The sequence below is a fragment of the Suillus clintonianus genome, assembly GCF_016758775.1.
Source record: "Suillus clintonianus strain FC179 chromosome Unknown DEU56scaffold_28, whole genome shotgun sequence".
Lineage (NCBI taxonomy): Eukaryota > Fungi > Basidiomycota > Agaricomycetes > Boletales > Suillaceae > Suillus > Suillus clintonianus.
The window spans coordinates 203952-229435 of record NW_024539252.1 but is presented as its reverse complement, the minus strand read 5'-3'; the positions used below and the strand labels follow the sequence as shown (position 1 = coordinate 229435).

General features: G+C 49.4%; 8 protein-coding genes across 8 annotated transcripts; 3 read left to right on the top strand and 5 right to left on the bottom strand.

Moving 5' to 3' along the window:
• Positions 1 to 8: 8 nt before the first annotated feature.
• On the bottom strand, positions 9 to 3646 carry DEU56DRAFT_980140 (ankyrin repeat-containing domain protein). Its single transcript, XM_041359772.1, has 7 exons — positions 3256 to 3646; positions 2946 to 3199; positions 2849 to 2889; positions 2664 to 2795; positions 1987 to 2609; positions 748 to 1930; positions 9 to 697 (listed from the first exon to the last, which is right to left on the bottom strand). Exons 1-7 carry the CDS (start codon positions 3414 to 3416, stop codon positions 263 to 265), a joined length of 2829 nt encoding a protein of 942 aa, XP_041209405.1. The 5' UTR covers positions 3417 to 3646; the 3' UTR covers positions 9 to 262.
• A 633-nt stretch (positions 3647 to 4279) lies between these two features.
• DEU56DRAFT_871016 (uncharacterized protein) lies at positions 4280 to 6889 on the bottom strand (the record flags this gene model as incomplete). Its single annotated transcript, XM_041355673.1, has 10 exons — positions 4280 to 4309; positions 4362 to 4493; positions 4569 to 4779; positions 4843 to 4909; positions 5077 to 5471; positions 5526 to 5720; positions 5769 to 6010; positions 6067 to 6183; positions 6238 to 6450; positions 6689 to 6889. 10 exons carry the CDS (start codon positions 6887 to 6889, stop codon positions 4280 to 4282), a joined length of 1803 nt encoding a protein of 600 aa, XP_041209404.1.
• Positions 6890 to 9668: 2779 nt separating this feature from the next.
• On the bottom strand, positions 9669 to 11837 carry DEU56DRAFT_798806 (uncharacterized protein). The gene is made up of 5 exons (XM_041353015.1): positions 11572 to 11837; positions 11158 to 11482; positions 11002 to 11109; positions 10471 to 10949; positions 9669 to 10409 (listed from the first exon to the last, which is right to left on the bottom strand). Exons 1-5 carry the CDS (start codon positions 11727 to 11729, stop codon positions 9869 to 9871), a joined length of 1611 nt encoding a protein of 536 aa, XP_041209403.1. The 5' UTR covers positions 11730 to 11837; the 3' UTR covers positions 9669 to 9868.
• Positions 11838 to 13250: 1413 nt separating this feature from the next.
• On the bottom strand, positions 13251 to 14158 carry DEU56DRAFT_735185 (Mss4-like protein; the record flags this gene model as incomplete). The annotated part of the gene is made up of 3 exons (XM_041348435.1): positions 13251 to 13359; positions 13410 to 13468; positions 13577 to 14158. The coding sequence occupies 3 exons, from the start codon at positions 14156 to 14158 to the stop codon at positions 13251 to 13253; spliced, it is 750 nt and encodes a 249-aa protein (XP_041209402.1).
• Positions 14159 to 14722: 564 nt separating this feature from the next.
• On the top strand, positions 14723 to 15709 carry DEU56DRAFT_911834 (DUF1295-domain-containing protein; the record flags this gene model as incomplete). The annotated part of the gene is made up of 4 exons (XM_041357327.1): positions 14723 to 15130; positions 15181 to 15377; positions 15432 to 15558; positions 15629 to 15709. 4 exons carry the CDS (start codon positions 14723 to 14725, stop codon positions 15707 to 15709), a joined length of 813 nt encoding a protein of 270 aa, XP_041209401.1.
• Positions 15710 to 16499: 790 nt separating this feature from the next.
• Positions 16500 to 18552, bottom strand: DEU56DRAFT_798792 (uncharacterized protein). The gene is made up of 5 exons (XM_041353014.1): positions 18262 to 18552; positions 18053 to 18114; positions 16748 to 18005; positions 16574 to 16661; positions 16500 to 16522 (listed from the first exon to the last, which is right to left on the bottom strand). Exons 2-3 carry the CDS (start codon positions 18089 to 18091, stop codon positions 16767 to 16769), a joined length of 1278 nt encoding a protein of 425 aa, XP_041209400.1. The 5' UTR covers positions 18092 to 18114; positions 18262 to 18552; the 3' UTR covers positions 16500 to 16522; positions 16574 to 16661; positions 16748 to 16766.
• Positions 18553 to 19843: 1291 nt separating this feature from the next.
• On the top strand, positions 19844 to 21987 carry DEU56DRAFT_294358 (uncharacterized protein). The gene is made up of 14 exons (XM_041345523.1): positions 19844 to 19988; positions 20320 to 20392; positions 20458 to 20477; positions 20537 to 20569; positions 20625 to 20721; positions 20790 to 20818; positions 20875 to 20905; positions 20965 to 20997; positions 21060 to 21136; positions 21202 to 21256; positions 21316 to 21411; positions 21482 to 21598; positions 21651 to 21691; positions 21743 to 21987. Exons 2-14 carry the CDS (start codon positions 20332 to 20334, stop codon positions 21884 to 21886), a joined length of 834 nt encoding a protein of 277 aa, XP_041209399.1. The 5' UTR covers positions 19844 to 19988; positions 20320 to 20331; the 3' UTR covers positions 21887 to 21987.
• A 1564-nt stretch (positions 21988 to 23551) lies between these two features.
• On the top strand, positions 23552 to 25193 carry DEU56DRAFT_294188 (uncharacterized protein). The gene is made up of 12 exons (XM_041345522.1): positions 23552 to 23585; positions 23641 to 23737; positions 23793 to 23821; positions 23878 to 23908; positions 23968 to 24000; positions 24064 to 24140; positions 24206 to 24260; positions 24320 to 24415; positions 24480 to 24593; positions 24641 to 24681; positions 24731 to 24756; positions 24807 to 25193. The coding sequence occupies exons 2-12, from the start codon at positions 23719 to 23721 to the stop codon at positions 24961 to 24963; spliced, it is 678 nt and encodes a 225-aa protein (XP_041209398.1). The 5' UTR covers positions 23552 to 23585; positions 23641 to 23718; the 3' UTR covers positions 24964 to 25193.
• The last annotated feature ends 291 nt before the right edge of the window (positions 25194 to 25484 follow it).

Here is a 25484-nt window from a genome sequence, read left to right as displayed (position 1 = left end):
ATGATCTCGTCTGTATTGCTCACAAGTTTTTACCAACACAAAAATCGTAACACGAAAGCGAACAAATGAAATATCGAAAAAAAGAAAACACAACAACAATGCATATGTCAATGTCTACGATGCGGTACTTATCTACAAGTGTACAGATGCAAATGGTGATGAACGGTGAGTACTGAGTCTATAAAATGAAGCAATAATATACACAGATACGTTACAAAAATAACCTACAACAACTGTTCAATCGATTGGCGGGTCCATTTTCTTATGCTGTCGTCCGCGTTTTCAGGTCGCGCAGTACGCTGTTGACGATACGCAACCATACGTTTGCACGGTCGATCTCGTCAAAAGCGCCGTCGATGCGTGCGTTAATTTTTCGCAGGAGGAGCCTGCGTAATGCTCGTGAGTCTTCGTCTTCATCGTCATGTAGGGTGGCAGCCAGGGATATATTTGATGACTGGGCTGAAGAGCATTGTGAGGAGGCGGCGCTATCAGGAGAGAGGTAGAAAGAGCGCGAGGAGATATCGTGATATGCAGAGAGGGCGTTCGTATCGGGGGAGAATGCAAATATGGGGCTTTGGACAGGAGGGTATCGAGAACGAAGATTATGAACCATGGTTTCACGCGTTTTAATGGTGCGCTTGATGATGCGCTCGGCGCGGGAAATTGAATGGCAAGCAGTGGAAATAAGATGGTCAACCTACAACAAGCTCATGAGTCACGAGTTAGGATAGCGGAAACTGAACATACCCCATGAAGGCACTCGTCGATGCTTGACAAGTCACGGCTTGAAATGGAAAGGACTGCCTGGGACGAGTGAGCCTCGTCGCTTGAAGGAGACGGGGACAGCGATGCGGCTCTCGAGGGCTTCTCCGAATCTGCGATCGTGATAGAGAGCTGCGTAAAGTCCACCTTAACCTCCGTTCCGACTGCACATTCGCCGTCCAGGTCATATGCAATCTGCAGTTTCAAGGGCTTCTCCGCCGTGATTTTCTTCTTCAGCCACGCCTTGAGTTTCGACGCTCCGCTTTTCTCAACTTTCTCGTACCGCTTGCGACGGCGCAGGAGGCTCTTAAGCTTGGTCTCCTTGTTGGGAACTTTTTCTTCGAGTGAGCTCATCGTCTCACGGGAGAACAATTCGCGCTCGATTTCAATTAGGTTCGCGAGGTGCGCCTTGTATGTCGTGGAGTCTGCACTGAGGATGAAGCTATCCAACCACTCGGGCCAAGGAACAGTGCGTACGCCGGATGCAGATGTCGTCACAAGAGGTACAGGTGCCGAAGGATCGGTGAGAACAGAAGCATCGACGTACACCTTGGGTTCTGTCTCCTTCAGGATAGACTTGACGTAAGTTGGTTGAACTTCCACTGCGGTGATCTGCGAGTCCTCAGAGTCCCTAGCTGAGCGTCTACGTGCCAGGAAGCGTTCGAAACTCCGTCCATCAGGAAGTGTACGGAGTTGTTCTTCCAAGTCGTGCGAAGTTGTGTTCCACAGATGATCGACAGCGTTGAGAGCTGCCCGCATATCGCGTAGGTCACTCGCGACATCGTCTACCTGCCCTCTGAAGTGGGCAAGCACGTCGTACCCAAGCTGTGAGGTCTCATCCACCACGCTGGCCAGTCGATCCAGGCCCTCGTGATCACGGACAAACTGTGCTTCGGTTGAGAGCAGGGTAAAGTTTTCAAGCAGGCGTTCTGCGGATGCCGTCGAATCAAAATCAAGGGGAAGATGGGAGGCTGGGCCATTGGAAATGCGGATCGTGGGCGGGGAAAGTGGGGTAGTGCGGTCCGTGAAAGAGGTGACAGATGTAATAGAATTCGAAGTTCCGGGTCTAATAGTGCGATCAGAGAGAGACGACTCCGGACGGACGAACTGTCCGTCGGGACTAAATGCGGAACGGAAGATCGGGCGTGCGACTTCGAAGGCTGTAAGGCTGCGTCGAATTTGTTATGACCCTGATGAAGGAGCATGAAACACAAATGAACTCACCCTCGGGAATTGCGCAGATTGCGAACGGTGCCTGTGGTGTCGCAATCAAGAAGTGCGAGGAGTACATCAAGACATTCGCCGTGTTCGGCGGCTACATGGATACAAGTTTCATCATGCTTGTCGGGTGCCGCGAGCGGAGCCCGGAGATCACGGATAAGATGGATAGCGAATTGATACAACAACTGGGGAGAATCTAGAATGTCATCGCAGACGCGTGCGAGCCGCGCAAAACAGTGGAGAGGTGTGTAGTGTTCGCCGATAGTAAACAAGCTGACGTCGGCGCCAGCGCGATACAGTGCGTCGAGGATTTCGATAGAGGGATTTGGTACAGATACGCAGTAGTGGATGGCGCTCCATCCCTCCAGATCGGGTACATTTACAAAAACAGGTCCGTGATCCAAAGGGGAAGGGTCAAAGCATTGTGAAAACAACAGGGGGTAAAGAACAGAAAGATCTGCAGAGAGTACAGCTTGTACAACAGAGTCGGTGATGAGGGAGATAGATTCAGATGAAAAAGTCGTGGCTTGCGGAATGCTTGGCGCGAAGATGAGCTGAGTGGAGGTTTGCGGTGATAGGTGGTTGATATCGAGGCTAGGCTTGCAAAGACCTCTTTTGTTTCCGTTCTATCACAATGTATCAGTACCTATGCCTAGACTCTTGCGCTGCAAATCGGTTACCTGGTATTCTCGTAGGCGATAGTTGCGTAGCGCCTGTTCGCATGTCCATAAAACGGTTGGATGGGGTAAAGCGAACTGGAGCGAAGATCGATGATTTCGGTCTCTGAGATCTGGTCTAGCTTTATGAGCAAGCTACCGAGTAGCGATGAGAGATTTGAAGTCCGCGCAAACTACAGATGACATACCAAGTGCTGGACGACCGTCAACCTGCCGTCGCGTGCTGCGTCTATAGTGGCGCAGTCAATTCAAATTCAAAAAAATGATGCTAACTGTCGGACTTACACATCAAAGGTGTTGCGCCATCCGTGTCCTCGGCATCGACGGAGATAGCGCCTGAACTACATTCTAGCAAAACCTGGACTGCTTGGGGCATATCAAGCCATGCAGCCATGCCGAGAGGAGTTACGTCGTTTATCGAGTCTTGTGGTGCATTCAGCGTGTATAGTGAGATTTCTGGATGGGAGACAGCCATGCGAAGGACCTGAAGGCGATCCTCGGACAAAAACGACGCGTCAGACGCGTCGATGGTCTCCCACCTGAGGACGCAAAAGTGAGCCTTGAGTAAACTTGAACGCGTCAGAGGATGACCGACCTATCTGCAGTGAGAGCGCATGTCAGAATTGTTCTGCCAGAGTTGTCAGACGCGTTAATGTCAGCGCCAGATTTGAGTGCATCGCGCACTGCGGCGGTAGAGCCTTCTGAGGCAGCCTGTAGCAAAGCAAAGTTTTCAAAAGAGCGTTGTACACGACTCATGGTTACTAGTCGTCAGTCGTAAATAGCGCGCAGCGAGTGTGAGAGGGAATGGGTATGGGCGTTGGGCGGACGAGTCGGTCAGTGGAAGAAGAGGTTATTTTGTGGAGTTGTGAGGATGGAATTGAGTTTTGTATACGTACAGATAATGGGTTTTCAAATGGGGCAGAAGGAGGCAGAAAAGTCGTTCTTCTCATTGATGTTCTGATGCTCATTCTTCTTACCAGTCGGTCCATTACAGGCGCCCTCGAGCCGGCTGTCCGAATCGCCTCGAGGCAAAAAAAATAACGTAAAATAAAATAAAACAAATCGTAAAACAAACAATGCAGCTTCATCCACCCTTTGTTCGTTTCCACATTGTCCCCTCATCACCTAACCAAACATTTGCCTGCTGCACCGACGGCATTGTTCAACCGTCTGGGTCACTTCAATCATCCACTCTGACGCTCAGGGTAGTAGGCTCGACGACAAAAACTTAAAATCACCCAACCCGTCATGCAGGGCGGCCAATCTACTGGGAAATTAGCACTAGTAGCTCCCTATATCTGATGGCCCGCAATATCGAAACAATCGTCCGAGCGAGAAGCGACAATTTATGAAAATTCGACAGTTCATTGCGCGCGGCAAACAGAAATATCTCGTGATATGATAGTAATATGATATGAAACGTTACATTGGAACTGGTACGATGGGGCACATGTACTTTCAGCTTGCCAAATGTATATAGAATAGTCATGAATAGCGGGCAGTCTTTCCCTGACCTAAAATCCATGAGCAACATCCGAAAACTCCTCGTAATCGAACCTTCTAATAATATGATGCGAACCGATTGCAAGCTCGGTGTTCGCCGTATCAGGTTTCATCCTTCACAGAAATGCATCCCTTGACAACACCCCCTGCACAAACAGTAGTGAGTATATGTTTCATTAGAAATACCCTCTGCCTTACCTTGACTTGCTCAAAGTTTACGATCGCACGGTCGAAATTCCACGCGTTGTTCTGCAGACAATCCACGGCGTACTTGGCATTTAGACCCGTCCGCTCGCAGATCTGCATGATCAGATTACGCTGTGGCTCAGACTAACCAAAGTGCACGCCAATGCGGAGATGAAGACGTAAGCGAGAGCGCATGCACACCAGGAAGCGAACACTTACAAATGTCGATATTGCTTGTTCTAGCTGCGCCCGAGCGTGAGCGGGGATCAATGAAGATGACGATCCCGTCGACCCTGACGGTTGCTGAGTGCCCAAAGCATCCCCAGCTTGCACACGCATCGGTCCTGGATGCCATGCATCGTGGGTTGAGTATGCTCGTATCGACCACTGGTCTGACAGGACCATAACGTCCCAGCCATTCAATTTAGCCCTATGAGATAAACCATTGTGTCAATGGCAAATGCCGAGCGCGCACGATGAAAAGGCGGCCTACCGAGAACCTGGTGGCGCTGGAGCTAGGACGAACGCCCTGTCGAATGACCGAATACCTTGTGAAGGTTCTGCAGGAAAGGAAAAAGTCAGCGGTGAACACAATGACGTGGGACTGAGGAAGAGAGAATTCGAAGCTGCGAAGGTCACTGATTGCAACCAAGGCAATAGAGCACCCAGAGGAGTATAGAAATATCCAGGGCGGCCAAATACTTCCGCGTAGATCGCGGGTACGTACCTTCTATAAATTGCCCATGTAGGGAAATGAACAGTTTTAAGTTCTCGCCCTGACCCACAGGCCATGCATCGATGCAGAACTTCTCTGGTGAACCGGACACATCATGTTTCGTTTTTGGTAGTGTCGACATTGCTCGAATAGCCTCTTCGCTACCTAGGTGGAGGCTGTTGACGACTTTGTCAACACCGCCTCCCATGCGATTCAGATTTCGAGAACCACTGTTGAGCCAGAGACCCCAATCAAGCTTGCGCTGATTAGGCATTTCTTTAGATACGTGAAGGCCCTGTATACGTGCGCGTGACGGAATGGCTGTATTACATGAGAACGAGAAAGTCGCTGAAGGGTGATATGCATCGAGAAGGCCAGCTCGTTGATCATCAAATAATGGGAAGAACCTGGCGATAACGTTTTATAAGCAAAATATAAAGATACGGGATAAGATGACGTACCGAACGAGGAAATTGCTGACAATTGAGTTTTCGACGCCCGTGATAAATGGTGGCCCCATCTCGTATGGAAATGTGGTCGCGGTAGCTCGTTTCGCTGTCACAGGAGTAGACGATGGCCCAGGAGCGTCGAATGCTATTGTAGCAATGGCCTCCTGATCCAGCATTATCAATGACGTGAAACGCCGCGCCATGTCACTGAACATAATTTAATAAAGCGACCCTGAAGACCTCCTGTCAACGTACCTCTTGTACTTATCTCCTCTTCCATTCTGAATCTCCAGCTCTCTTAACGGATTGCCGAGGAGTATGAGTTCTCGCAAATGCTCGAGCTTCCCTTTTCGCCCGGAGATAAAATCGATATCTCGCCAAACCTTGAGGTTGTTGTTTTGTAGTGATAGATTGGCGAGCTTAGGGAGATAGTGCGCTAGTGTTGAAAGGGGCTGACCAGAGCTGATGTTGTTATTTGCAAGAGATAGCGTTTGGACCTATCGGTTAAACCATGAAACTCCAACGGAGAAAGCAAACAAAGTTTCGAACTTACTGCTGGTCTCAGGTGCGATGCTAACTTGAACAAAACCGAGGCCTCTCTTACTGAGGAAGCAGGGGCGCCCGGGGGCAACAAGTTATGTTTCTGAATCTCTGGATCGTCCATCATCCTCTGCCCATGATATTAGTCACTGAGATTCAGGGGGCTAGATAAGTGTCTACTAACCTCTAGGTTCAAGAATCTCGATTCGGGATTCCACCGTCTGTTCACGAAATCTTTCCACACTTCTACTGCTTTCACTGGTACTGCGTGCGCCTTGATAGGCGCTCCACCTGCAACTGCCGCCGTAACGGCGTTCCTGCGAAGCCGCCCCACCGTCGAAGCGCCGCGGATCGTGAGAGTATCCGACGCGCCGCCTGGTTGTGTCCGTGCGGCGAGCTGTCCATGTGCGAGCGGCGGTGGGTGCCAGACATTTGTAAGCGAGGGTTTTACACAAAAAGAAGACGAAGAGCGGGGTGTAGATAGACGGACAATGGGAACAGCAAGGGGTAATATACGACGGCGATAGATACAGCGACGTACAAAAATCCCAAGTCATAGACATGGAAAACATTCAAAGGGAGATGGGAGATCAACTAAGCTAAGAAATGCGAACTGGGAGAGGTCTCATATTTACCATGGTAGCTCGACTAGGGCCGTGAGGCTCCTTGTAGGCATCAATCGGACGTGTGCGGTGTGTGCGGATCTTTGAGGTGCCCTTGCGACCACCCGGCTTGTCCGCTGTGGCATCTCGCATGCGTGTGTCACTGTCGATGAGGCCAACGCCCTTGAGTGTGGTGGCTGCGAGCGTACGGCTGGATGTCGGGCTTGAGAACATTATCACCTTCGTCGTCAACGCAAGGATTATTGCTCGTATAAAACTGTTTGTGCAAGTGCTGGTACTGGTGGTGATGGTGGTAGTGGTGGTTCAGAAGCAAGAGACAGCGGATGGACTGTGGTGTGGCCAGTTGAATCAAAAACGGTGAACGCTTCCGACAAAGAGGCGATACGCTGACTCAGCACAGTGGAGTGCTTTATTTAGTCAAGAACTCGAAACGACTCACAAAGCTTCACAAAGGGTCTAGACTCACAAATCCCGAATCTACGTGTACTAGTATGCGTCCAGAGATCAACATAACCAGTAAGCACCATTACCAGCCATCTATGTGTCCGGGTTATTGCACACCCCGATGAGCCCGAAGGTTCTCAAACCTTACATGTTAAACTTTGCCTCGACCCTCTGATCCATTTCCGTGACTTTATAGGGCCCCGACTGATGGGTTCTTGCTACTATCATAGCACAGGATACCTGCCAACTGTCCTTTCCTGGACCAGCGGGACTGCATCGTGCACGTGGAACAGAAGTTATGGCGACCAAACTATTGCAGGATGCCGTTGATTCTTTTGCGCGCTCTGCTCAGAATTCGAGTTTATTGTGCAATCCACGTTGAATCCCTGCTCATTTCATATGGGGGTCGTTTAACTGGACGGTGGTTCTGTGCGATGGATGCACATAAACAGGCTGAAGCGATGGCGCTGGGATTGATATAACAATCATCGGTGGTATTTTAACTGGCATGTTCCAGCCGATTTGGCCACAAACACCGCGATGTTTGCTGTATGGACCGGCGTCAGTGAACCTGCCACCGTCCACTTTCCCGTGATAAAGCACCCGTTCACCTACTTCCATCGATTATTGCGGAACGAGGCTCTTTCCTGCAAAGAATTCCAACACATCGGTACAGGAATCCATGGATCACGCACGTTTTCAACAGGCGCCATACTTTTACTTCTCAGATTTGTCATAACAAATTGAGATCGCCGTGCATGTGGCGTTATTCCGCTCCTTCCCAACTCTTTCCTGACAGCTCCTGTTCAATTCGCCGTGTAGGTAGCGTTATTCCGCTCCTTCCCAACTCCTTTCTGACAGTTCCTGTTCGATTCGCCGTGCAGGTAGCGTTATCCCGCTCCTTCCTGTTCAATTCGCCGCCCAGGGTGGTTAAACTCAGGTGCTGCATTATTCCTAATCGGTGCCCGTCGTTCTGTCCGTCATCGCGAGTCCCGATTTGAGCTGCGCGGGGAAATATCCAACTAGTCGCCCACAGGTCAATATCTCCGCTCAACGCTTGGTTCTGCGATCCTTTTGGCCTACCCGTCCTAACTGCTACCCGTCGTTGTCACGGGTCACTTGTGAAACACGATGCTAGGCAAATTTTGCAGGCGCCATGACAGATTTCTTCAAATGCGGCTCCGCAAGGCTTTAACCTCAATCTGTTTTTCTCGCTGATGTCATAGTAACTCTTTTCTCTTATCATCTTCAAATTAATGCCTGCAGGCCAATGTCAAACAGCGGAAATGACATTGTACAATGCCATCGAACTCCCATGCACAAATCTGCTTTCATGTGATGGCAGATCGGCCTAATAGGCCAGGTATGTTTACCGCTTCGGACGGACTGGCATTGCATGCCCTCGTTACTATGCAGTTTCTGCACCTGCCGAATGCGGTTCGGCCTTGTGGCATGGAGTATATAACCACAACCTCCAATTTCAACGAAGTCCTCTCATCTACCAGTAATTAATTTCTTCTCATTCAACACAATGACGGTGCCGGGTCATTATCTACTATCGCAAGGGCAAACGTCTGTCTTTCTCACTGTCAGTCTTCTTTCCGGATCATCATGCTATCTGCCCCTGACGTTGATGTGGCGCTCTACAGGACTTTCACAATGATCCCGCTGTACTCGCAAGCCCTGACCACACCTTTTGTCTGTGGGACATCGGTGGGGGCATACCATGCAGCGCATACATCAGCGTTTTGGATCTTTCAACACACTTACGCATGCACGGAGTGAAGGGGCCTGGGGATCTAGTCATACACTGTGCATGGGACGGCTGCGCAAGAGCCCCCATGAAACGGGAGAGCGTCATTCGGCATATCGAGGAAGTACATTTACACCTCAAATACATGTGCAGCCAGTGTGGCACTTCTTTCTCCCGAAAATACACGCTCAACTCTCATGTCTTAAAGGCTCATTCGCATGCATCCTAGTACATTCTCCTGTCCCTTTGTGCATATACTTTGTGGAATATCTCCTACACCCTAATTGCTGTATCACACTCGCTCTGGATATACCATCATTCGCTGTAATCTGTACTATATTCTATCTGGGCTCTATCATATTATATATTCGTGTCCGTCTACATCGCATGGTTATATAGCTATCCTGAAATTCATGATGGTTGATGCATGTCGCGTGCTTTATCCGTGAAATGTCAATGAGCGCTGATCATGAAGTTCCGCGATTTTGAATTCGCTCCGCTCTCGGCTGAAACTCGCTTCTTCTCTAGCATTGCTGTACATGATAGAAAATGACGTTCTGGCGTCCCAGTACTTATGATGAATCTGATAGGTCCCAGGTGAAACATTCGAATATCTCTGGAGGATAACGTTAACAGGCAAGGCTGCAAATGAACACTTTTTCTCACAACTCAAAATATTGCAAATATTATTGTGCTTTCAATGTTTTGCATATTAACTGGAATCTGTATTTCCTCACGTCTCCCGATACCAAGCCCGCGAACCTTGCGCGGAAAGAAGAAAAAATTGTGACAAAATTGTGACAAAATGATTTTACGATAATTGGACGAATACATGACCTGCAAAGCACAACACGATGACCGACCATATACGCGATATCTATACGTAGAAAACTAGTGATTGCACTGAACAGCTGCATCGGTATCGAAAAGTAAGGTAGCAAATTATCGAGCAAGGGACTCCCGGCCACGCCATAAAATCAGTTAAATCATGCCAATTAACCCGTTCGGCGCTCTCCGTTCGGTTGGTACATGAACTGGTGCTGCGATCCTGAAGATGCAGATTTCATCCCAGGTGCTGGTCGTGTGCGATAGTAACTTCCGCTTCCCGGCCGGTCCATCGGGTTCGTTGAGGTGGATATAACAGGCGAGGTTGCAGCAGCAACCGTCGGCATCGGATATGGGAGAGCACGTGTTGGCGCTTGTTGGTGTAGTAGTGGCTGCTGTTGATGTGGTTGTGGTTGTTGATGTTGTTGCTGCTGTTGCGTCTGTGCGTGTCGAATTGCTGGAGAAGGTTGAGTGGACCCTGGCGCTGGTGTTGAAGGTGTTGGAGAAGCGGACGCTCCCTGTACGGATTGTGGAGCAGGCGTGGGAATGGGATTTGATGCTGGAGTTTGATGGGGGGCGTCTGTGCTTGTAGGTGTGGGAGCTGTAGGTGGAGGGCGCTCAAGTTGGCCGTCCGTCTCCCGTTTTCGTTTCGTTCCTCGCGACGAGGACTCTTTCAACCCCAGCGAGGTTGCTTTTATCAATATTTGGTGTCTATCGGGCAGAGTGATCAGCCCTCCCGAAAGAAAGGTATGTAACATAGAAAAATATTTACCTCGTGCGAGAGTTGCCCCATTTTTCGCATAGGGCATCCCATATGATCTCCCCGTTACCGTTGCGGTGCTCCTCGGCGAGCTTCTTTAGTCTTTCCGTTTCTTCTTCGGACCAGGCGCCCTGGTTTCCACCGCTTCCCGCAGCTCCTCCTGTGCTTCCACTCGCAGAGCCTGTCGCAGGTGCTGGGCTTGGCCCAGGCGGAGGTACAGGGGGGTAATAACCTCCGTATCCGCCATAGCCGTAGTATGGTGCAGTAGGGTATGCGGGAGCACCGTACGGGTATGCTTGCTGATGGCCCAAGGAAACAACAAATGATTGCGGATCTGAAATGACTGGCCCTGTAGTGGCGGGGGATTTGCCGTTTGTAGACGGCGTGGATGGCCCGGGTTGGGGTGGCGGTGGCGGGATGGGACTTGGGTAACCAGGTACGAAGTATGGCGGAGGTGGAGGGTGTGTCGTCAACCGAGAGGGAGATGCCAACTTTGAGAAATAAGTACGATACCGACTTTACAATCAAAATTACGTGACTCACAAGGGTATCGCATATTCTTTTCGCTTCGCCGAGCATGGCCAGGGGGTCTACTTTCACGCCAGGGCCCATCTGGTAACATTGCGCAATAACAAGGGAGGGGGTAGCTTTCTGGGCGAAGTTATTTCAACGCCTCAAAATCACGCAGCTGACGCTTACAACAAGCTCTTCAGCCGCTCCATAGAACTCTGCACACAAGTTTAGTACGCGCCACTGAAACTCATAGTATTGCTGATTGTGGGGTTGTATTTCTCCTGGAGTGGGGGAAGCTGTATATTGGTAGAACCCGTGTTGTGGTGGGGACGTTTTGGGGGCAGCATTAGCCGGCTCCTTCAAGTCAGTAGCTGACGCCCGCGACCGTCTGTTCTTTGATCCACGCGGACGACCAGGACGTCTTTTCCGTTCTGAGTCTTGTGGTGGGTCGGGTTGTGCTGTATCTGCGCGCTTTCCAGCTGCATTTGTGCTTCCTTGATGTTGTGTAGATCTGAACATGACGAGCACATAGAATATGAGTATTTGCGAATACTTGCAATCAGACGCGTGCCATCATAACACTTCACAGTAATTACGCACCCAGCGGCGCCCTCGTGATCGTCGTCTTCACGATCAAGCTGCTCTTCGACGACGCCCTCGTCGTCATTCTCTTCCTCTTCCTCCTCCTCCTCGTATGTGGGTACTACGGGAGGATGAAGTGCATGTGAGAGCGGTTGATAGTGCTGTGGATTGTCCATGCACACGCTCCGCCGGGTATGTGATACAGGGATAGATAGGAATAAAGAATAGCAAAGTTTCGCCCGTTAATTTTTTTGAATATCTCGGGGTGGTTGTAATCCTGTCTGGCGTTGGGGTTATGTCGTCGCCGTGCGAATAAATCATCTTTATTCCCATGTATGCATCTATTTGGCACAGGTTTATCTCTACTGCCGCGACGGCAACAAAACTTGAACCGTTACATAGTAGCAGTACAAAGTCGAAGGTCCTAGGCTCCCCGCCGCTGCCGCCAGCGCGTCATGCTTCACTTCTAATTACCGAATCGCCAAAGCCTCGGCACTAGGGTCCAGTTCCGAGGTACACCCGTACGCTTCAAGTCTGGGTGCCAGCACCAACGTCGAGAAGACCGTCATCGTCTTATTATAGAGTATGTGCGGAAACTCGAAATATCAATAATTGACTTCTGGTACTACTTAGTAGTGCATATCCTTCTACAGAGCGCGGAGTCCGGATCTACTCGGCGCATCACACGACCGCTAAAGATAACTGGAGCGCTGGAAGGCTTTTAAAAATATTCCAAACGTCGCCCTGTGAGCGAGCGTACTTGAAACCTAAAAGACGTTTCGGGACCGTGATCGGCTTCTTCCGGTCCCCAGACGGAGGTGTTGCTCCTTATTCATATACGAAGCATTGCAACAAGACCACACATTGACTGTGAGTTGTCCGTAGTATGAAATTGAGAATTAATACACGAGGTTCCTGCAGCGATAGCACATCACTCAATATATCATGGCGTCAGCTGCTACTGCACTGTACTTGCACAAGAGCGCCCGAGGCGCGCAAAAACGCAGGGACATACTAGAGACAAACTCTGATCGCAGCCTGGTCAAGGCGCGCAAACATGCAGGGACATACTGGAGACAAATTCTGATCGCAGTCTGGTCAAGGCAGGAACCATCACTTTTTCAGACATCTCGCATGATCTGGCTGCGAAAGCGAGGTTCTCCACGCAAATGACCACATATCATTCCTCAGGGGAGTGAGTGTCGTCATTTGAAGTGGATGTACTCACGTGTGCGACCGTAAATGCTGGGAAAGTGCGCATCGAATTCGAGCGCCAGTTCGATGGAGGAGCGCTCGAGAAGAAAATTATCGAGCTCGAGAAGGAGAGGATGACCCGCATTCTGTTTTTGTCCGAACAGCTAGGGTCGAAGTATGTTATTTTGTCACCGGTGCATATCGCAACAGCGTTGGCACTGTTGCAAGAATATGGGGAGGGGTTACTTGTCGGGGACAGGGCGCGCTTTGCGCGGTCTTTCCTCCGTGTGGTTTTTGCTATTCTAGGGAAGGATACTTTCAGTACACTCAACCGGGGCGCGTCCGATGGCCAAAAGTTGCGATCGTCTGATTGTACGCTGATGTCGAAGTCTGTCGATCTTTTTATCTCGGCCGAATCACGCCGGTCTACATGCCATGGTAATATCACAATGTATTTTCCTTTGCGGCCTACATTTCGTGGCATCAAGTCTATCAACACTATCTCATGCGTGGGGCTTATCATCATATCCCTTGCATCTAGGCATAATGCCTACCACATCACTCATCTCCTGCATGAGCTCGCTGTCATTCTTGTGACCTCTCCACTTTGGGCTGTAACTGATATGTCAGAACAAGGTGTGGCAAAGAAGACGTACTCTTACATCCCGTCGCACACTTCCATGACGCGGTGACCATAAAAAATATGGCAACTGGGTTGAAACTCGAGAGGGACTCCACCGTAGTGACCTGGAGGATGGATATCTTCGTGCTGCGGATCATAGTGCCCTTCCCTTGTTTCCACCGTCTCGCCATCTTTTGCGTCAGCGACATTCAAGCGTGCTTTGATAGGGGGAAATTTGAAGCCACTTGGGTACGCAAGCACCATGCGCTTCCCCTCGTCGAAAAGTGGCGCTCGACAGATGTCACAAGAGACTTTGCACGGGACATGATGTCCAGCCTGTTTCGTTGTGGTAGAGAAGCAGTGGAGGGCACCGCTATTATCCTGCAGAATTCTAACACTTGTCTTTGGGAAGATGGCCGCCCACTGGAAGGGGGCACCATGAAGCCGCTGACATTGTCTGCAGTGGCAATGCTTCGCATCGAATGGGTCGCCCGCAAAAGCAAACCGCACCGCACCGCACCAGCAGGACGACTCGTATTTTGTCTTGAAGAGCTCCTCGCCGTCTGGACCACGTGCTGGTGACCAGTTGTATGGCGGCTTTGACATCCAATCTTTCTCAGAATCACCGCCGTCGGACGAGGGGATGGGAGGAGAACCACGCCAGCCAGTGTCGGGAATGGACTTCTTGTCAGCTTGGTGGGTGTGATCTTCGGGCGGTGTATGATGGATGGAAGAATGAGGCCCTGTCTTTGTTTGTGACTCTGTATGAGCGTCGGTTGCAAGCGACATCGTAGTTGCGGTTGACATGCTTTCCAAACACTAGTGCTTTCACTTAAAGAACTTCCGATGTGTAAGGGCTGCCTTGAGTTCGTTGGGGAATCGTTCGAAACGTTTGTGCTTCGAGTAAGGTAGATAGCTTAGGTAGAACGAAATAACGACGAGTGCTGAGAGTCTTTCTGAGGCGGCCGGGGAATCAACGAGTGAATTCTGCTGATCAGTAGGAATGTACATGGACAGTATTTATACGTCTGCGGTAGGCTTAACGAAAGAACATCAGAAAAGGGTATATAGGAATGTATCCACGTACTCGGATGCGAAGAGTACAAGATGCGAAGAGTTTGCGAAGAGTTGTACTCTTCGGCATCCGTGGGTCACGTGGCTGCGTTGAACATATACCAAGTTCGAACGTCTCGGTTTAAGATCGGGTCGGTGTGTAAAGGACACACAGTCCTTACAGATGATGTCATCTGGTTTTGCTTCCGCTAGGTGATGTCATCCACACGGCTCAACTAAGATTTGCATGGTCTCCTTCAGGTCTCTCCTTAGTTCTCTCCCATCATCATCACCGTCAAAATGATATTTTCACGACTGACACCGGTCGCAGTGAGCGCTTATGCTCTACAAGCAGGTTTGGCCTGCATATTCGTTCCTAAAGCTGAAGACAGGTTTTACGATCTCTCTGGAGCTGCAGGTTTCTTGTCAACCACCCTTGTGTCCATTTATTATCCATACATTCGTTCGCAAGGCAAAATTACACATTCCACATTTCTTCAACTGCCACGCTTGGCTCCAAGGCAGGCCCTCCTCAGTGCTGCCCTCGTCATCTGGTCATTGAGGCTTGGGAGTTTCCTGGCCCAGAGAGCAATCAAAGCGGGCGGGGATTCTCGTTTCGATGAAATAAAAAAGGACAAAATCAAGTTTACCGGCGCATGGATGGCTCAAGCAACCTGGATATTTGTCGTTGGATTGCCCGTCTACATCGTAACCATGTTTCTTCCTTTAGGTTGTGCCTTTTTAACCTTTCACAACAGTCAAACGTATTGCCAGCATCAGCTCACCCTCGTCTACATGCCTCCGATTTTATTTCCCTTGCTTTGATCGCAGGTTCTTTTGCCCTCGAAGTCATGGCAGACGGGCAGAAATCGACGTGGCGCCGAGAGAAACAGGACAATAAACACGAAGACTCTTTTATTTCCAAAGGAGTGTGGGGCTGGAGTCGTCACCCCAAGTACGTCATGCGACACTTTCGCGTTGAGAATTTGGGCTCATATGTCGTATATAGCTATGTGGGCGAATTGGGCTTCTGGACTGGAATGTTCGGCCTTGCTGCATTCTCTGGCGCGCTACCTCTCTCTACAGCAGTTGCGACCGCGGCAAGTCCTCTTTTGACCTATGTTCTGCTTCGACACGTGAGTTGAGACCATTGTTTGACCATCGTAATTGACCGCAATATGACTGCCGTTTAAAATTACTTTGCAGGTGTCAGGCGTTCCTCCTCTCGAGCGCGCCGCCGACAAGAAGTTTGGCGACGATAAGAAATGGCAAGAGTATAAGAGGTGAGTTTTTGAGGATAGATGTCTGCCTTTTATATTGCGGCGGAAACTGTTGCCTGCGGATAATCCGTAGGCGACGGCGAGCATACCGTTGGAGTCGGGGGGATGTTGCTTTCATCCGTTGGCGTTGGAAAACCTGCTTCTTCAATGGTTTTCTCGCTGTTTTTCGTCGTATTTCTTTTGTTTTCCGTTGGCATTGGGACATGTAGCTCCCGGTCCCGAGTCTCGGTCCCGTTGGCATTGGGATATGTGGCTGCCGGTCCGGAGAGTTCGGTCCCGTTGGCGTTGGCTCTGTGGAAGTCCTTTTGGTCTCCAATGTGTTGTCACTTCCGCTAGTGTCTGCATCGGTGGCCAGCACACCGCTGTCTTGGAGTTGCCTACTATCCGAGAAGCCATTAAGTGCTAATGATTACAAGCGCGGAAGTGGAGATGCTTCTGCCAGCATTTGCGGTAACTTGATCATCCGTCAAGTGATCCCAGATCCACCGGTGCCGAAGCGGTGCTACTATCAATAAGCGCCCACGGCGTGCAGGTGATCGGTCTTCGTGTTCCGTGTCCGTTGGGTTGAAACCCTTCTTCGCCGTCGGTATTTCTTTCACTCCAAGATCCACGGCTCTCATTATTTTCACCCGTCGGATGTGCTGCTCTTCTGTGCAAGTATGGATTGTGATTTGCAAACGGCAGTGCTTGTTTCATCCTTGCAGGTCCTTGCTCTTTGGCACGCGGTTACATTTATCCCAGATCTCCAATTGCCTCGTCGACTCCCAGCTAGTGCTGATGAGATCTTTCCTTTCATTAGAACTGTGCCAGTATTTTTCCCCTGGGGAGGGTATGAGTAAGATGTGTGTGCGATGAAGGGTCTGGGTTCCACTTTTCTTATCTTGGTAGCAACGATGTATCAGTTTCTTGTTCTTTTTTTAGCATTTTTGGACATCACAGTACTAGCATCGATGTGTATTCTTGGAACAGATAATTTTGCATGTATTTGGCAGAGAAGGTGCTACATAGTACATTAGAACTGCAGAGACCGGTAAAAGTTGCGTACACGTTCAGACAGTTGCCAACTAAGGCCTACAAACCATCAACCCCTCCTCGTACAGGCCCACCATGTACAGTGAGCCGGTTCTCGAATCCCTCAGCGTTGTGCAAGATGTTCCAAAGACACTTCCGTCGCTCTGGAACAACGTTTCCACCTCCCACCTGTCATTAGCGGGATGAACTTTTGATGCCGACAACGGTGCACGTAAATCATATTTCCTATCTGCCGCGTGTGCACTCTTCGCGAAATGAGTGTTGTCAGAAAGAGGGGTGAGCGAGACGGCCCAACTTGGCCCTCGCGCGTCTGTTTTATTGCCAGCGACGGCAACGAGAGACGGGAAGTGTGGGTGCCCTGTGGCGATAAGTGCACCCTCCTCGTCGAACATGATGTTGTCGCTGAAAAAGGGGAGGCTAACGGTCTCTCGGTATTTTAGGGCATTTGTGGTTACGTTGCGGTCGTAGAAGTGGACTTGACCGAGAGAAGTAGAAGACAACGCAAGGGTCGTGCCATCTGGGGAGATGGCTACACCATTAGCGAAGGCTATGCCGAGAGCGGCCAGTTCATGCGTAATTGTGCCATCAGAATTAACTGTGACATGCGCAAGCCAGCTTAGGGGCAGTCCAGCGAGACTCTCAATCAGCGGCAGGGCGGGCGCAAGGGGGAAGGGGAGTCGACGGGTCATGAGATGGTCATTGCTGACGTAGAACGACATCTCGCTCGTCATGGCCAACGCATTAGGAGATACGAACCAAGGTGATGAAAGTGTGCGTTGCCAGAGTGCCTGTGTTGGGGTATCTGGAGAAATGATAAACTGCTCGACCGTTGTCTCTTTGCGGGCGTGATTGACTGCATAGAGAAATGATGGGGCTCCATCTTGAGAGGGCGTGACCTCTAGCCCAAGTGGATGAAAGTGATGTCCTTCCGGGTATCCTGCCAACTCAATACGCTGCAGACTATTGTCTGTTGTATCGACCAGCCAAAGGTAGGCCCTTGGTTCGGGGTCGCGCAGGGGACCCATGACAGTGTTCCATGCCTTGCGGTTGGGGTCGCACCCCGCAATCACAAAACGGGCAGCTACAGTGCCATCTGCATCCAGGTGGTCCCAGAAGGTCATATCTTCGCAATACTTGAGGGTATGGGCTGGCTCTCGGAGAAGTGTGCAGTGCGTCTGGACATCGCCATTGACGTAGTACGACGGAGGTAGTGCAGGAAGATTGAGGATGCCATGTTGAGTCATACGACCACTCCGATATATGAACGTTGCCTGTAGAAAGTGAGACTCAAACCTCATTTACTGGGTTGAATACTTGCCAATAATACAGCAAGGACTGCAACTATTCGGGAGAGCATGACTGGCGCTAGACTGGACCCGACTTTAAAGATGCTTCATCTGTATGGTTGTTCGAACTAGCTTGGTAGACTTTACTTACCTATATGCAAATGAAGTAGCACCAAGTAAGCCGTCCGCTACAGCAAGATACAGAGTGGTGGGGAAGGACAAAGAAGAAAGTGCCACGTACGGCAGCGTCGCACTAGTACTTAAGTACTTGCGAATTCAATAGATCAAAAGTCGACATGCTGGAAAGCTGGAATTCTCCCGGACCCTGTCACCTGTGTGTTGCTCGTGTGTGACATGTATTGCAATTGGGTCATGTTTTTTTCCAACAGGTTTGTCATCTCCTCCAGAGGTGGGCCAGGTCGGTGGCCCAGGTTTGTCCGCGCCGCGCGGTCATGCCGCACCTGCAGCGGTTGAGACGCGACATTGACGCGACATTTATCACCCTTCGTAGCGTATGGTTCGGATCACCTTCCAATACCACGGTTTGTCGCTCTAAATCAACTCGAAACACTTTGAATTCTCATTGTTGACAATGTCCATCTGCAGTGTGCAAGACACTGGCATGGGTACAGATATATTTGCGTAGTTAAAACGTTGATGCGGCGGCCGGCCAACACACCAACTTGAAGGGTTCAAAATTTCAAATGATACTACATGAGGTGACTGAGCTGTCAACTTCTCTAAATTCATGCTGAACGTTGAACATCACAGCGAATCCCACTCACCAAGAATTCACTTTCTCGTTTAGAACTCCAGTTCAGATTTATCATGGTCGTTCCATCGTTTGCAAACCTCATCACCAACTTCAGCGCAATAGCATGGGTTTAGCCTCACCTTACAGTATGGTTTCGCATCTGCAGAATGTCACTTTGTGGTCCAAGCCCAACTTTCGCCCGGCCTGGGTCCCTAACTGGTGCTGCGCATACTCAGGTCTAGGCAGGAGCCACAGGCTGCCATGATCCAATCTCTTTCGGAGGTGTCCACTTTGGCCCACCGCGGCGAGCGCTCAGACCAAGGATCTCGATAACTGGTTCACAATTCCGTCTGTTATATGTTCATCTCACCTGCGCTCATGGCAGTATATCCATTCCCCCCAATTCTTAGATACTCACGCTGTTTTATTTGTATCATAGATCGTGTTGGTGCGCATTCTGTGCCTTTGGGACTATTGCCAATGTAACCTTTGGCCTTTGTAGCACCATGTGTAAGTTCGTGGTCCCCATTCGCTGTGCCACCAAAATGAACCGCTTCTCGACGAGAGTGAAATATGGTTATCGAGTAAGTACATCAGGAATGAGGTATCGTATAAACCTACGCTAAGCAGTCATCTTCACTCAGCGTATTACTCCCCACAGCGAAAGCCAACATGCATGGAACCCCCTCAGGATTGCTATTCTCGCTGGTGTATTTTTAGCAGCGAACATCCTTGACGTCTGCATTTCCTGTTGGCTCACGTGTGAACAAGCGTCAGTGACAATATTCATTGTTATTCACAGATGTCTGACGTATTTCGTACTCTGCAGACATGGCAAGCGCGAGATTCACGATGGCTCACCTTCGTATGTTTGCCATAGTTGCGCTCATCGCAGCCGCCGCACGCTGTAGGCAACGGTGTTCCCCCGAGGACGCGAAACTAGTTGGTTAGATACCAATATCTTCCACAACATGATATCTGGCCCAGGCCGCTTCCGTATCTTTGGCACTCACTGTCAAATGGCAAATTCACCGCATAACGTTGCTTGTGCTGACTAACTTGGACACCTGCAACTATCGTCAAGACTCAAGACATCATGACCCTCAACGTGGCCTGTTTTTTTTCATTCTTTCAATGCACAATTCTTATCCATTGAGAGACATACCCCTCTCAATTGCACGATGGATATGCGTCATGACTATGGGACCTTGTAGGTGCGCGCCCTGAAATGTTTGATGCAGTCAAGATGTAGCACGTGATACACGGTCCTTCTTTTTGACCCGCAAATTAAACGGGGTCGTGATCGGGGAGTTATCCGCGGCTATGAAGTACTCGGGAGTCGCCAATCATTGATAGGGAACCTTCGTGTGAGAAGGGGGATGTAACGACCTCGCAGATTTTTTCTCCCGTATGCCTTCTCCGTGGGGATGCTCGGACCGTGCGTGCATACTTCTCTTATATCGACCAGGCTGGAGCAATGTCGATTGGCTGGCATAAATTTTACGAGTGCTTCTTTGCAAGCAACCCATGCTGATGCCCTCTCAGGCTTGGTATTAAATGAGTGCGAGTCCTGCTATCGAGTCCAAATCACTGATGCCCACATCCCAGTACATTTATGGTGCAGTCATTTTCCACTATCAGTCGCTTTCAACGGCTGAGCGCTCATGTTGTTGTTTCCGATAGTTGGACTAGTAACGCTTTGGGTGAGCTATAGAAGTTGCGATGTCCTTAGCAGAGACTCATGTTTTACTTGGTCATCCAGGTGTATGACTACATACTGTGCCTGCCTGACGCGGCAAGTAGAAATTTGTTCGAGCGTCCGAGAGTACTCTGATTTGTAGTCAGTGCAGGTGACTTTTATCGTAAAGTCCCGATGGGGGCTCAGCACATACCTGTATCTAACTTGCAGCCACTTGCCACTTGTCTTCATGTTTTTGAATATGCTCGGTAAGTGTCTGGTACGCGTATCTATTGTATCCTCCCTCACGGCGCGATGTTTTCATGATGGCTTTAAGTGGTTTTTCGGCCTGATTCCCCACTTCATGTATGTGCAACCAAGTTGAAGCGTCGCAGACGTTGGAATTCAACTCTTCCGAATAGCTTTGCCGCTCTTATAATATCGCCAATACCTGTGAGTTTGATGGCACTTCGCCATGACACATACTGACCCTGTATTCGATACCTCATCAGATGTAGGGATACTGACGATGTTTTGTGCAGAGTGTGGGTCCAGCAGTCGTGCTAACCAGCAGTGATTCTGCGCTCTAACATTTGCCCTGGTTCAGGCATCTTCGCACTCAGAGCATATGCAGTATGGGAACGGGAGAAATGGTTTGCAGTGGTGGAGGTCGTTTTCACCATTGTGAGACCAAATATATGGAGGCCACGGCCAACTCCAGATAACGATATCTGATTCATCTTCTGCAGGCTTATTTAGTGCCGATCACCTACTGCCTGCAAGAATTTAACTTGTCAGTTCCAGGTGTGTAGACATTCAAATTGAACCCTTTGCCTGCTTAGTTCCTTGCCTCTGGCATACAGAACCCTGCTATATCCCTGGCATTACTGGATATCTGGATAAGGAGACAAGCTCCAAAATATATATAGCATTTGGCTTGCTGGCTATCGCCGAGTTTCGTTCGTATTGGGAGCTGCCGCTGACACGAGCTTGAACTGACTGCGTGCCTTTGCATGCATTTAATTTCAGAAACATTGTTGCTTCTGCTGTATCGCGTCGTCCGAGGCCATGGTAGCTTGGGGATCGGCAACCGTCTCATGCGTGGTCTCCTACAAGATAATCTACTGTACTGCGGTTGCGGCTTTGGTTGGTCCTCACAGACAAACGAATACATTTCGCGTATTTACTTGCGTTACAGCCTTTTCTCTCAGCGTCATTCTTGCTACATTTTTTCTTCCGGTGAGTTGATGTATACATTTGAAGTCGGACGCCCATTAACAAGAGACGTAGTTCCCAATTGCACACCTGCTTGCAGAGTTTGTCCATTCTCAGTTCGGAGGAGGTGATGATTCTTATTCGGCACAGGTCTCAGGTTGTTTTTCAGGCCCTCATGGTCACGCGAATGCACAGGGATTTCTGGAGATCGGACCGTGATTTTTGCGGCATTGCCACAGATGCCACTCTCACAGCGTGGATGACAGGAACTCCAGATTTAACGTGGCGGTATTCTCCCTCCGCATGATTGTGCAGCTGGCATCCAATCAATGAAGATACAACGATACTTGGAGCGAAACGGCCCTCGATTCATGTATGAGACCATTGCCCAGACTCTCCTACGGGCGAAGTTCAAAAATGATCAGATAGTATCGTTGAACATGTGTCCCTTACGTACTGCCACAAGCGGCTGGCTCTGCTGGAAATCCCAATCAGTGTACACAAACACAAGTTGTTCTTCGTTACCCTCTTTTCCCATCGACTCTCTGCGATACTCACACTCATTAGTGACGTGGTACATGAGAGTGAGAATGAGAACGTGTATATGACGCAATTATCCCTCTCTACGTTGTGAACGAGCGTACACTGCAGTGTTCCGTATCACAGGATCGCCCTATGTTCATACTCTGTGAGCGGCCCTAGTTGCCAGGCGAATAATGTTTCGAGTTGCCTGCAGATACACACCAACCTGTTCAATTGTCTCTTTGTCGAGGAGCTGCTAGAATTAAGTCATCTTGCGCAAAAATATATACATCCAGCCCAGATCCAGCCTGTCGTAGATTAATCGATTCAGTACCGCAATGTCACGGTCGCAAGCTTCACAGCTGGAACCAGGAAGAACAAATCTGTGAAGCAGGCGTGAGAAAAAATACATGAATTTTTGAAGTGGGTGGCTCGGAAGTCTGCCTACATTATTACTTTTGGGTACTAAGTACTACTATGTTAACGAAATCTTCCGTGCGATGATATCTAGCACACGATGTTTCCTCATCTTTGACACCCACTCGTACGAATGCAATCGAATCCATCACATAATGCTTCTTCCATCAGACCCGTCCCGACATCATCACCCTCAAAATAGCCGCCTGGCAAATCCTCTGAGGGCATTGCAGGCTCCGTCTTAAACAGCATTGACAACGTCATGACTGTGGGATAGGCTGGTGCGCGCTTTGGAACCCTTGATGCAGCCAAGATGTAGCACATGTGTCCTCTTCGGCGCTGATATTAATATTAACCTCCACCAGATGGCGCCACAGTTGAAGGTATGGCCAATCAAAGACATGCATGGAATGGATAGGCTGCCAGTGGTTACGAGTCTATGGAATGGAGTGATCTGTTGCATTGGACTTTTACATCCTGTAATCTATCATGTCAAGGAGTTTCCCGTCCATTATGGAGTGTACGTTCGCAAGAACGTGGATGACTTTACGCAGCCAGCAGATTTACGTATGTCTTCTCCGTGGTCGTGTGAGGTGCTGGGGCTGTGCATAGTATGCATACTTCCCTTATATTGACCTAGAGCGATGTCGAATTGCTGGCATACATCAATATGAATGCTTCGTGGCCAGCGGCTCAAGCCGACGCGCTCTCAGGCTTGAACTTAAAAGTGAGTGCGAGTCTACTATCGATTCCAAGTCAATCCTGAATCACTGATGCGCTCCTCCCAGTACGTTTATGGTGCCGTCATTGTTCATTATCGGTCGCTTTCAGCCGCTGATCCTTCATATTGCTTCTCCCGATAGTTGCACTATTATCGTTTTGGGTGAGCTATAGAAGTTACCACACCCGATTAGCAAGAGACTTATGATTACATCTGGTCATCCAGCTGTATGACTACGTACTGTGCCTGCCCGACGCGGCAAGTAGAACTTTACTCAAGTGTCCAAGAGTACTCTGATCTGTAGCCGGTGCAGGTCACTTTTATCGTCGAGTCTCGATGGGGACTCGGCACATTTCTGTATCTAGCTTGCAGCCACTTGCCACTTGCCTTCATGTTGCTGAATATGCTCGGTGGGTGTCCAGTGTCCATCTCCATTTTTCCTCCCTCACGGTATGATGCTTTAAGTGGTTTTTCAGCCTGATTCCCCATTCCATGTATGTGTGACGTTGAAGTGTCGCAAACATTGGAATTCAACTCATCCGAATCATAGCTTTGCCGCTCTTATAATATCGCTAATTCCTGTGGGTCTGGTGGCACTTCGCCATGACACGTGCTAATTCTGTGTCCAATACCTCATCAGATATAGGGATAGCAACGATGATTTGTGCAGAGTGTAGGTCTAGCAATTATGCTAACCAGCAGTGATTCTGCGCTCTAATATTCGCACTGGGTTCAGGTATCTTCGCACTCAGAGCATATGCAGTATGGGAACGGGGGAGATGGTTCGCAGCGGTGGAGATCGTTTGCATCATTGTGAGACCAAATATATGGAGGTTACGGCCAACTATAGATCATGATCTCTGATTCATCTTCTGCAGGCTTATTTGGTGCCGATCACCTACTGCCTGCAAGAATTTAACTTGTCAGTTCCAGGTGTGTAGACATTCAAGTTGAACTCTTTGCCTGCTTAGTTCCTTGCCTCTTGCATACAGAACCATGTTATATCCCTGGCGTTACTGGATATTTGGATACGGAGACAGGCTCCAGAATATATATAGCATTTGGCTTGCTGGCTATCGCCGAGTTACGTTCGTATTGGGAGCTGCTGCTGACACGAGCTTGAACTGACCCTTTGCATGCACATAATTTCAGAAACATTATTGCTTCTGATGTATCGAGTCAAGGGCCACGGTGGTTGGGGGATTGACAACCGTCTCATGCGTGGTCTCATAAGAGATAATCTGCTGTACTGTGGCTGTGGCTTTGGTTGGTGCTCACTTATGAACATCATATTTGCTTGCTAAATGTCACAGCTTTTTCTCTCAGTGTCATTCTCGCCACACTTCTTCTTCCGGTGAGTTAACGTATACGGTTTGAAGCCACCCGATTAACAAGAGACGTAGTTTCCGATTGCACACCTGCTTGCAGAGTTTGTCCATTCTCACTTTGGAGGAGATGATGGTCACTTATTCGGCACAGATGCCAGATTGTTGTTCAAGCCTTCTTGGTCACGCGAATGCATAGGGACTTCTGGAGATCGGACCGTGCTTGTTGCGGCATCGCCACAGATGCCTCTCTTACAACGTGGATGGCCGCTCTCTCAACGTGGATGGCAGGAGCTCTAGATACCATGTGACGATGTGCTTCCTCCGCCAAATCATCATGATCGTACAGCTGACGCCCGAACGATGAGGAGACGATACCTTTACTCTTATACAGGCGAGGGCCAAACAACGGAGGGATGGCGTCTAATAAATTGGGTCGAACACTATACTGCAAATGGCTTTGCTCAGTGTTGGCAATCAAATTCAGTCTCTTATGCAATACAAACAAGTTTTCTTTCGTTTTGCTTTCCCTCCCTTCGGCTATCTACGATACCCTGTCGATGTGCTTGCACAATCCTCTCTGGTTAGGTTATGAACCCCAGTCACCGGGGCCCAGTGAACGTCGAGACTCACTCAAAAGATTATATTCGCGGGGAATACTTTGGTGGTAAGAGTTCTTTAAAAATGATTGTGTTCATTGCAATTATAAAAGGCTTTATAGGGATCCACGATCCTGGCTAAGGGCGAGGCTCTGAATGTTGTGCCGTCGATATAATCATCTGATCCGCACAAGGCAAACAGATAACTCATGCCCTACCCGGGCCATCAATAT